This window comes from Panicum virgatum, chromosome 6N, assembly GCF_016808335.1.
Source record: "Panicum virgatum strain AP13 chromosome 6N, P.virgatum_v5, whole genome shotgun sequence".
Classification (NCBI taxonomy): domain Eukaryota; kingdom Viridiplantae; phylum Streptophyta; class Magnoliopsida; order Poales; family Poaceae; genus Panicum; species Panicum virgatum.
The window spans coordinates 51677044-51688639 of record NC_053150.1 but is presented as its reverse complement, the minus strand read 5'-3'; the positions used below and the strand labels follow the sequence as shown (position 1 = coordinate 51688639).

Genomic DNA, 11596 nt, shown 5'->3' with positions numbered 1-11596 from the left:
CGGGCAAATTTGGCCCCTGGGGTGGTTTTGAAGGTGGTTTTCCATTTTGTGAGAATTAAAAATATTCAATTTTACACTAAAAAATTTATAAGTAATTCATTTTAAGTCAAAAAATTATGAAATGGGTATCAAAAGATTTCTAAAAATATAACATATCTATTGTCACATGAATTGTGAGCTATTCGGATCTAATTTTTTTGTGTTCATAATATTTGGCTACTTGCAGTTATGCTTATTATTTTTAATAATTAAGATTCAAATGGAACAATAATAGATAGGTTACATTTTTAGAAAAACTTTGGTACTAGTTTCATATTTTCTGATTTAAAGTGAATTAGTTTTGATATTTTTAAATTTAAATAGATTTATTTAATTTTTTAGAAAATGCAAAACCACCTTCAAAACCACCCAAGGGCCAAATTTGCCCGGTTTTGACAGTTGGATGGCCTATGTTGTCCGGTTTCGTAGTTGAAGGTTGAAAATCAGACTTTTGCGATAGTTCGAGGGTGAAAATTAGACTTTTCCCTTTTATTATTTTATAACTTTTTACATATCCAAATCCTTGGATTCGGTGGGCACTGCACGCGTGGAGGTACATTAAATGGGCCGATCATTAGGCAGGCCGCAGGGGTGGGCCTTGTGTTGCCTATGGGCCGGCCTGAATTGACCAGACCATGCTTGGTCCTGCTATATTTATCTGTTAAGGATAAGTATACTTCAAAAAAATTAAGGATACAGTACAAAGTCTAGTACAAATACAGATATGTCCAGGTAGGATACGAAGCAAAGCTGACCACCAGTCTACTTGCACAAAGGCCCCTGAAAAATGAAGAAATTACATTAAGGTCCATGGGACCACAGCAAGCCGAATCCTCTGGAATCCGCCACCACCAGCCGTCGCCGGCGGCCGCCTGGAGCTCCATGGCCACATGGCTTTGGGAAGAACCACAGTAGAAGAAGCAAACAGCGAAGTCCATCGGTCGGGGACCCGCCCCAAGCTCCGACGACCCTGGCCCAAGGCTCACCGTCGGAGACTGTCGCCGCCGAGGGAAGATCGAGTCTGGGCCAACCACCAAGCAACCACAGGACCACCAGCTTGCTCTGCACCCTCAAGACAAAAGCCGCATACCTTCACCGCCCGCCGGAGACGAAGAAGAACCGAGGCCGGACTCCTAAACGAAAGCTCCCGAACTCGCCGCTGACACCGGAGTGAAAAGCCAGCGGGGCGGGGAAGAGTTGGAGCATTATTCCGCCGCGCCGTCACCGCCACCGCCTCGCCGACGCCGCCATGGAACACACAGCGCAGAGGAGCATCGTCCCCTGGCCGAACTCTAGCTCCGCCGTCAAGCAGTGACGGCGAGCAAACTCTAGACCTAGATGAGCACACACCTAGACTATATACATCCGCGCAACGATTCCGCGGCCCACGTTCATCTCCGGTGCCGCTCCTGGCACCGGAGAGGGACGGGGCTGGCGGAATTGAAGCCGGAAACGTGCGTGGCCTCCTTTCCGCCCCGAGCAACTGTAGCAGGGGATGGGGACGGAAGGAACGAGAAGGTCCCAGGAAATGTCCTGTTTAGAAGAAGAGAAGCTGCTCAACACGCATGGACCACGGGCAGGGCCGAAATACCGAACCGACGGGCGACGGCGACATGCAGAATGGTCCGGTACCGCCGTGTGTGTTTCGTGATGGTTGCAAGTTGTTGCAACGTACAGCATGCACACGCGTAGGTGTATATGTCGTGATCAGAGAGCATCGCTGCAGCCAGCAGCCAGCAGCCAGCAGGTGGTTCATTTGGCCTAGAGTATCAGCTGTACACAGTACACTGCCGGCCAGAAATTTCCACCGACTCATCCACGAATGTGGCTCGTCGCCGGTGCTGGAACATGCCCGAGAGTCACGGGCGCTGCACGATGCACGAGCGCGTGTCCTCCTCCTCGGCTTTACCTCACCTTGCTTTGTCCTTGGATTTGGCCTCGCGCATGCCCCGCCCGTGCACAGATAGGCAGCATGCATGTTACCGCAACCACCGTACCTGGAAGCTGCTCAACACCACATGGCTGGAGACTGGTACACACGGATAGATCAGCTCCGAAATTCTCATCGCAAACTCTGAAATTCTGAATCGTCGTCAGGTTTCCTTGGCTATCGATGGATTCGATTACTACGTGCAGAGGGCACTAAGATGGCTGCAGAACAGGTCTCCTTTGTTATGGTAACCAGAAAGGCTGAAAGCAAAAGACAAGCAAGAACCTCGGACGGATCCGGCCGGGTCGTCCTCGCACCGACCGTCAGATGTCCGCCAGAGACGCCTCACCCTCTGCAGATACCAAATGGCCGGTGCGCAAGGGTCGTCCGATCCACGTCAGCCGTTTAAAAAAGCTGAAGCCGAGATCTCTGCAGACAAATCACACCACATAACTACTATTCATAATTCAGAGTTAAGACGAGATGATGATGTTTGAGTTGTGTGGCCCGCAGTTGCTGGTGTGTGCAACATACAGCTTCTTCTTCTCCATCTCCTGTGGCTGTTGCCACCCGATGCGAAGATGGTCCATGCCTCCTGTAATGCAGGTTCTTGTTGGCAGCAGAGTTTCAGACAAGAAATATCCCAGTCTACGCATGCTGGCCGTACCCTGCATGTGCTGCAACTGGAATGGAGAGCCGACGGCAAGTTCACCGTTGTCCTACTGTTGGGTGAATGCTCAAGGACCGACCCTAATCTCACCATTCGCTGTTCTGCTCCTTTTGAGTGAATGCTCAAGGTACCAGTTTTACCAAACTGCGCTGCGCACCTCTCTCCAATTTTCAATTTTTCTTTAATGTATGCAAAGAAAACCCCCTGAGTCATCACTCACACTCCATTGCCCACCGACTAATTTGAGATAGATGTATGCTGTTGCTTTCCGACAGCTGGGTTCCGAAGCAGACTGCAATACCACCAAGAATGGTGCGTGAAATCGCCCATGCTGCGTGAATGTTTCTTCTTCAAAAGTCAGCACGCTGGTACCCCGCTCTTATAAAGTTTTAACATTTTGAGCTGATCATAACCTTCATGCAATCTAATGCCACTAGATTAGTTGTCATAATATATAGTCGGAGAAACCTTCTAAGCAAAGGCTTCATACACACGGCTGCGTCATCGCCTCATCGATCATCAGGCCCAGCTCGCGCCTGTGTCTGATCTGATCGACCCATGATTACATGCAGATGGGGATTGGATCAGAAAGGTCAAAGAGACAGCCAACAAATCATGAAAGGGTCTCCGGTCCCTTCCCTGACGTGCCGGGCAGTCCCCTGCTCCGACAGAGACTACGGCAGCGTCCATTCAAACCACGCCGGCTAAAGCAGCGTCACCGACACTTGTTCCCCTGCCACCACATCCAACACATACTGAAATTTGAGGCACAATCTTTCAAAAAAAAGTTTTTTTTTCGAGGCACAGCATCAGCCTCTTCCCTAATCCTCGCTCCCTGTTGACCAAAATTTGTTATTTTGTTCATGTTGTTTCTCTCTTGCAATTTCCATAAACCGCACTAGCTTAATGATTGGTCACACGCACATGATGTATTGATGTTAGAAATTTTTTGCCATAGATGCCTGATGGTACTTGCATTGCACTCCCAGCTCTGAATCATTAGCGGATAATGATCGATCCTTCTAGCTGCCGGTTCATGCATGCATGGATTGGGTACTAGCTCTGCACATGGCGAGAGATTAGAATGGTGAGGCATGATTGTCCTTGTGAGCCGGCCGGTAGCCGCGGCAGTTGGGGTTGGGCAGGTCTCGAGCTTCAAACCCCAAGGACCCAGGCTACCACACAACAGGCGCAAGGAATCATGCAGCTCCTTCAGTTGCAGCAGCTGCTGTACGAGCAGACCAGCAATGGCGCCGCCAGTGCTGCTGCAGGGTCAAGAAGAACAGTACGGCCGTTTTGGTTTGGGGAATCATGGCATGTGGAGTACCATCCACGAGTCATAATACCCTGGAATATAGCAAGCAAGAGGGCCACTGCCGTAACCACACTCACTAACTACGCTTAACAGTGCTGATTATTGCCAGGACAATGTGACCCCCCAGCAGGCAAGGATGCCAGTGACACAGCACCTGATCGATCAATGCTCCAACCAGACGTCATCGTTCATCAGCTAAAGCGTTTACTGACTGACATAAATGTTGTAACAGATCGATCAAAAGTTTCAGATGAATAAAAATGCTGTAAAAAAATCAGAACCAGGGCAGCAAAAACCTGAGTTTTCTTCAGATAACATTGTTTACTCCAGCCTAGGAGGAAGCAGGAGGATCCTCGTCACTCACTCACATCTCGATCACCTCCACTTTGCCGCCTTTCTACTCGATCGAACTCCTATTTCAGCAGCAGGCATGTTAGATGCACTCAGAAGCACTTTTGTGCTGGAAATCAAGGACAGAGATTAAACTAACCGGCCACCAACAGTGCCATTACTTTTGAGCTTTACGCAGATCTGAAGCTTTAACTCTGCAGCTGATCAACGCCCTTTGTTTAGGGCCTAAGCAAACCTTTACTTGCATAGTGCCTGCTTGGCTGCTCGGCACATCTCGCATGTCATTTTCTCTTCTTAAAAAAGACTTGAAGACATAAGAAGATTTGCTGATTCAGCTTAGTAATCTGAAACACAATGAACAAGTACTAAGCAAATATCCAAAAAAAAAAGATGGCAAGTCGAAAACTAGAATTAATTGTGGTGATGTTTGATGGTCGGCCTTATTTTTTAATTTCCTTTTTTTCTTCAGATCTTGAACAGGTTTGCATTGGATTTCTTTAATTCTTTACTATAGAAAAAAACAATTTCTGCGGATGTTTTTCTGATGGTCTGACAGTGATGAGAATGTTTTGTTTTAACGACCAGGAAAGTGACACTGACCAAGAGGATCCATTATATTATTGCTTCTGGAAAATCAAAAGTTTAAGGAGCGGGGGCATAATGGTCCATATGCTCCACGCCAGCAGGAAGCTTCCTTATCATGCCTGTTCTGTTCTTTGGTAAAGACAGCAAGCAATAGGCCAAACCTTGGATGGTTGATGTTCTAGGATTTACCACTCAAAAGTGAAACTATTCGAAGCTTTGCCATCTGAGGCAAACCAAACCAGGGGTGTGTTTAGTTCGCGAAAAATTTGCGAAAATGTTGCTGTAGCATGTTTCAATTTTATTTGGTAACTATTGTCCAACCATGGAGTAATTAGTCTTAAAAGATTCGTCTCGTCATTTACAACCAAACTGTGCAATTAGTTATATTTTTTAACTACATTTAATACTCCATGTATGTATCGTAAAATTTGATATGACGTGCGTCAATAAAAAAATTTGGAAACTTTTCGCGGAACTAAACATACACATACAGCAGAACCGCATAAGTGGCACTGCAAAGACGACGACTCGACCGCTGCCGCCGTACGTTCAACGGCGAGAGACACCAGCACATGACAGACAGACAGGTGGTCCCACTTTGGACTTTCGACGGGCCCACGCGCGCCCATTGACCGCGATTGGCCGATGGCGCATCCTCTCCGTTCCGGGTAGAAAAGGCCCCAGCGCAGCAGAGCGCCTCCTCTTCATTTTCAATAAAAAAAAATCCATTCTTTTTTTATTTTTCCACCAAACCATCCCCTCCTCTTCCTTCCTCGCCCCCCTCGCCACCATTGCAGCAGCCACACGGAGACAAGAGGGGGAGATGAGCCGACGAGGAGACGACCATCTCGCCGCTCACTAGCTAGCCGGCTGGCCGCATTGCTCCCCCTCGTCAACCACCAGCGCGTAGCTTCCACGGGCGCGCCCCCACCGTCGCCGGCGCCGCAGCAGGTAACACATGCTGCTTCTCGCTCCCCCTCGATTTTCCTTCCTTTTTTCTGCTGCAAATCCCCGCGCGGATGCTAGTAGTTGGTGAGCATTAAAGAAAGAGAAATCATGGCTTTGGCTTGGTTTGGCCTGGTTATCGTTTGGTCTTCCTCTCGCTCCCGTGTCCGGCGCCGGCGCCGGCCTCCCCCCCATGTGAGGCGCATAGAGAAAAAAGATTGTTTTTAGGAAGCCGCCAGAGGCGTGGCGGGGACCATGGTCCGTCGCGGCAGCACCGCGGGGCTCCAGCGCGGTCCGCGCGGCGCCGGCGCCGGCGTCGACCCGATGTAATGCGCTCTCGGAAACTCAGCCAGCTGGTCGGGCAAGAGCCCTATCGCCTAGTAATTTGTCCTTGTTGCTTGTGTGGCCTCTCGCCGGATCGCCGTCCACTTCCATCCAGCGCCCGGTGGCACGCCGCTTTCGGCCGCGGGCACCTACCGCACGCGTCCGAAAGCTGCCGTTTTCCAAGCCGCGGGGCAGCGTCGCTGTCGCGCAATGCCAGTGTTGTTTGGTCCGGGGGGAGGGGATGACGGGGTTGCTGGTTGCCGCTGAAATTGGCATGGAGAGAGGGGGGATGTTTTGATATTGATGATACTGCTCTTGGGCTCTTGGCTGGCGAGGGTGTGCAGGGGGAGGGGGCTGAGCTGAGTTGAGCCATGGGGGCGGCGGGCGAGGAGATGGCGGCGGAGGCAAAGGAGGAGAGGATACTGGTGTCAGTGCGCCTCAGGCCGCTCAACGGCAGGGAGGCCGGGGACAGCTCCGACTGGGAGTGCATCAGCCCCACAACCATCATGTTCCGGAGCACCGTGCCCGAGCGCGCCATGTTCCCCACCGCCTACACCTACGGTGAGTAGCAGCAGGAGAATTCGCCTTTGTTGCATTTTTTTTTCTGAATGACCACCTTGGTTGAAAAATTGGGGCATACCACTGGTGGTTACCCAAATTTCTTGGTGTTTTGTAGCTGAAAGAAATTTCCTGGTGTTCTTGGGCACTTTAAATGGCAGTTGATTGCTCACATTGTGTTTCTTTCCTGTCCCCATCAGATAGGGTGTTTGGCCCCAGTTGCTCTACACGGCAAGTCTATGAAGAAGGGGTAAAAGAAGTTGCTCTATCAGTTGTCAGTGGAATTAACTGTATGCACAGGAGAAATGAAGCAATTATGTTCTGCCATTTTCAATTTCCGATGAACTGTGTGAGCTAACACATGCGTTTGTTCTTGACAGCAAGCATATTTGCCTATGGGCAAACAAGCAGTGGAAAGACTTACACAATGACGGGAATTACTGAGTATAGCATGCTAGACATCTATGATTACATTCATAAGGTGTGTACACACTTCTCAGATTGTTCACTTTCATTTTCTTTTTGTGAACCATTAGTTTTGAATTGCCTGTGTTTCTTTGCAATTGAATCTTTTCTGCATACTGCAGCATCCTGAAAGAGAGTTCATTTTGAAATTCTCGGCCATAGAGATATACAATGAAGCTGTGAGGGACCTTCTGAGCCATGACTCGACACCTCTTAGACTTCTAGATGATCCAGAGGTACTCTATTCTCCTTGATTCGAACTCACCATAAGTTGTTCTACTTTTTCATCATCCTTATTTACTGTTATCAATATTATTCATGATGTTCTTTGAATAGAAAGGGACTACTGTAGAAAGACTCACTGAGGAAACTTTAAGGGACTACAATCATCTTAGGGATCTTCTAACAGTATGTGAAGGTGTGGAACTGAACTTGCTGGAAACAAAAGAGGTGTCATACTTTTTGTCTTTTTCCAACTCATCTGATTCATTTGGTTTTGTGCTCCAGCTCAAAGGCAGATTGGAGAAACTGCTTTGAATGAAACAAGTTCCAGATCCCATCAAATACTCAGATTGGTTGGTGCCTCTCTTATATTGTATGTTCAACATTATTATTTTAATAAATGCCTTTTGAAATATGCTGTTAATTTCAGACAATTGAAAGTTCTGCTAGGCAGTATTTAGGAAGAGGCAACTCAAGCACCCTTGTGGCTTGTGTGGTATGAAATGTCCTACATTTATAGTTCTTTTGTATGGAAAGTTGTGTCGCTTATAATTTTCATTTTTTTGGACAGAACTTTGTTGATCTAGCGGGAAGTGAGCGTGCATCTCAGACCGCCTCGGCTGGTATGAGGCTAAAAGAAGGCAGCCATATCAACCGAAGTCTGCTTACACTGGGAAAGGTCGTCCGTCAACTCAGGTTTGTTTCGTCTAGTAAGAACTCCATAATTACAGTGAGTTGCATTTTTTTAAAGAATTTCTGCTCAAGTGTTTAGAGTTTGCATTTGCATATGCATATATCCTTTCCACTTGCATTATTCTTTAGAAAAGCTAATTTTGAAATATTTAACCTTACTACTTTATTTGGCAGCATTATTTTCATTTACTTTAGTCTGAATTGTATGTTCCTTCTGCAGCAAGGGAAGAAATGGTCATATCCCTTACAGAGATTCAAAGCTGACCCGTATCTTACAGTCCTCTCTTGGTGGCAATGCAAGAACAGCCATTATCTGCACAATGAGCCCTGCGCATACTCATATTGAGCAATCCAGGAACACTCTTCTGTTTGCGACCTGTGCAAAGGAGATTATTACAAATGCACATGTCAATGTGGTGATGTCTGACAAAGCACTTGTGAAGCATCTACAGAGGGAACTTGCGAGATTAGAAAATGAACTGAAGTTTCCTGGGTCGGCTTCTTGCACTACTCACACTGAGGCTTTGAGAGAGAAGGATGCACAGATTAAGAAGGTTCATTTTTTCACTTATAAGATTTGTAGTCCTTGGCACGCTGCTAGTTGCATTGTCCAGTCTCTTATTCACTTTAGTACTTTACGCTCTTCTCTATTTTTGTTTCCAGCTTGAAAAGCAGTTGAAAGAATTGATGGAGGAAAGGGATACAGTTCAGTCTCAACTTAACTGTTTACTAAAAGGTGATGGCGATGACCATGGCAATGAGCACACTGCAAAGCGATGGGTATTTGTTCTCTCACATATACCTACTTCCCTTTAGAATCATTGTCCTGTGCAATATCTAATGAATTTACCTACTCATTATAGGATGAGCATAGTCGGTCATCGGAGTCCCTTGCACGAAATGTGTCTGAAGAGGCACTTTCAGTTGCTGATGGGGTTGCCCATCAAGATCAAGATTATGCATCGTTTAGTGGATCCTATGTCTGCAGTAGTGATCATAATGACTCAGCATTCCTCGGTGAAACAAGGGAGCTTCCTCGACAAACATGGGATCAAAAGTTGGTTTCACCTTGGCATCCTCCGAGCAACCATAGCTCTGACAGTATAGAGCCATATCATATGAAGGAAGCAGCTTCAACAACTGCATCAGAAGTATCTGAAGATCATTGCAGGGAAGTGCAGTGCATAGAGATACATGAGCATGTAAGAAGCAGAAGCCAGGAATTCAACCAATTACTCCCTGAGGACACCAAGATCCAAACACCTGATGTAGAGGTGATCTCCAAAGATGCAGTCCCGCAATCTGATGAACAGCAAGGGCTTGAAAGCATAAAAAAGAAAATCGAAGATCATCATGTCAAATCATATCCCATCAATGACGAGCAACAAGCTGAGAATATAGCAAAGATAGAGGAAGATTCTGTCAAAATGTATCGATGTGAATCTGAAATAATTAAAGAAAATGCTGTCAAACTGTATACATGTGATTCTAACCATTCTTTCAACATTGACAAACCTTACCCTCATGAATGTTTGAGTCTGAAGAGGTGCATAATGAGCTCAAAGGATCGTGCATTGGCTAGAAGTAACAGCTGCAGGGCTAGCTTCATGGTGATTCCAAATAGTTGGTTTGATGATTCTGACAATACCAGCAGGACACCACCTGATGAAATCTTTAGGTATGCTCCCAGAAGGCTTGATAAGGTCAGGAGAAGCCTGTATGCTGAGAATGATGATTGCCAAAACGAAGACCCTTTACTGGACTGCTCCGTTGTTTCCTGTGAAGTAGCATCTGATGAAGTTGTCAAGGACATGGGCACCACTGATGAAGTAGCCATGGAAATGAGCACCAGTGATGAAGTACCCAAGGAAATGAGCACCATTGATGACGTAGCCAAGGAAATGAGCACCAGTGACGATGTAGCCAAGGAAATGAGCACCAGCGATGAAGAACAAGAAACCCATGTCAATGACATCAGTTGTGTCGTGGAGTTCAAAGAGAACACAAAAATTTGCCGTGAAGACCAATCTGAGGAATTTCAAGCACAAGTAATCATGGTAAGAGTGGTTTCTTCTTCACTTTTCCTTACATTCACAATATTCCTTAATGATGCACTGAAAACTAGGTATTGGCATCCTGCTGTATACTTTTCTGCTATTTTTTTTAAAATATTATGTTCACAATGGAAGCCTGACAACTCAGAGTTAGTTGTCACACCAGCAGACCAGTTTGAAGATCATAATTTGTAAATGCTTGTTCCTAACATATCGATATGTTGTAGCTTTCCAAGCTGATTTTTCGTGATTCAATATGTTTGATCCAAGCAGCAGGCCATTAGAGATGACTCGACAACCATGAGAACAGTCAAAGACGTCGGTGTAGATATAGCACTGAGTCCCATCGATTCTCCTTCCCATCTGACAGTTGATTTTGAGAAAAAACAGCAACAAATTATAGAGTTGTGGCACGAATGCAATGTCTCCATTGTGCACAGAACCTACTTCTTCCTCCTCTTCAGGGGAGATCCAGCAGATAACATATACATGGAAGTGGAGTACAGGAGACTGTCATTCATTAAGAGTTCGTTCAGTGCAGAATCTGTGGCACAAGGGGAACTTAATCCTGTCATTGCATCAAGGTACATTATTTCTTGTATGTATTACAACTAGTAACTCAGTGCTTGGCTTTGCAATGATTTAAACCCTGTCTGTGACGGAACACTGACACTTGTTCTCCTGACAGCTTGAAGAATCTTCGCCGAGAAAGGGATATGCTCTACAAGCAGATGCTGAAGAAGCTCTCCAACGGAGAGAAAGAGAGCATCTACAGCAAATGGGGCATCGATCTGAGCACAAAACAACGAAGGTTACAGCTCTCCCGCCTCATCTGGACACAGACTGACATGGAGCATATCAGAGAGAGTGCCTCTCTTGTCGCGAAACTGATCGACCTTCTAGAGCCTGGACAAGCACTAAAGGAAATGTTTGGGATGAACTTCAGTCTGGCTCCACGAACTGACCGGAGATCGTTTGGCCTGGTAGGTTCTTACTCCATGAAGTGAGCGTCATGACAGAGATGGTACAGCGACAATGACATGGACACATGGTGGTGGTAGAAGAATACGTAGTGCAGAGTTTGACTTGATTGGACAAGAATTGCTCCCCATGGTTGATTGATTTCACTGATGCCCTTATCTGTTTTGATGCTTGTCCACGTGCGTGGGTGCATGTGGTTGATTTTTTTTTCATGTGTAATTTCACGGAAGTGGATAAAACCCATCACCAGTTCTGACTCTGAATGTGTAACAGTGTTTGTAACCACGTTTGTTAATATGGATATTGGTAAGGCTCGGATCAATGCATCTAAGAATTTTCCAAACAAGTGGCTTGCTCATTCTTGAGATTTAGCAAGAAGCTTTGCTTGTTGTTTGATCTGCTCACAGGTTCATTTGCCGTGTCTCTTAGGTACATTTGGCGTCTATGAAATTTGTGAACGATCA

The 11596-nt window shown here is 46.4% G+C and overlaps 1 protein-coding gene and 1 long non-coding RNA gene across 6 annotated transcripts; both read left to right on the top strand.

The window, feature by feature from the left end:
• Window positions 1–2428: 2428 nt before the first annotated feature.
• On the top strand, window positions 2429–3594 carry LOC120677489. Its single transcript, XR_005676345.1, has 2 exons — window positions 2429–2766; window positions 2915–3594. It is a non-coding gene; the product is annotated as an uncharacterized LOC120677489 (long non-coding RNA).
• A 2001-nt stretch (window positions 3595–5595) lies between these two features.
• On the top strand, window positions 5596–11478 carry LOC120677270 (kinesin-like protein KIN-7H). Of its 5 annotated transcripts, none has more exons than XM_039958419.1 (14): window positions 5596–5841; window positions 6504–6720; window positions 6918–7007; window positions 7098–7198; window positions 7305–7418; window positions 7519–7600; window positions 7690–7757; window positions 7835–7900; window positions 7976–8100; window positions 8318–8651; window positions 8761–8877; window positions 8961–10154; window positions 10425–10735; window positions 10840–11478. In XM_039958419.1, the coding sequence occupies exons 2-14, from the start codon at window positions 6531–6533 to the stop codon at window positions 11156–11158; spliced, it is 3111 nt and encodes a 1036-aa protein (XP_039814353.1). In that variant the 5' UTR covers window positions 5596–5841; window positions 6504–6530; the 3' UTR covers window positions 11159–11478. The 5 variants fall into 5 exon arrangements, 4 of the variants coding, with proteins under 4 accessions (XP_039814353.1, XP_039814352.1, XP_039814355.1 ...); XR_005676238.1 differs by having other exon boundaries at window positions 5602–5841; window positions 10379–10735; XM_039958418.1 differs by having other exon boundaries at window positions 5607–5841; window positions 10422–10735.
• Window positions 11479–11596: the final 118 nt, after the last annotated feature.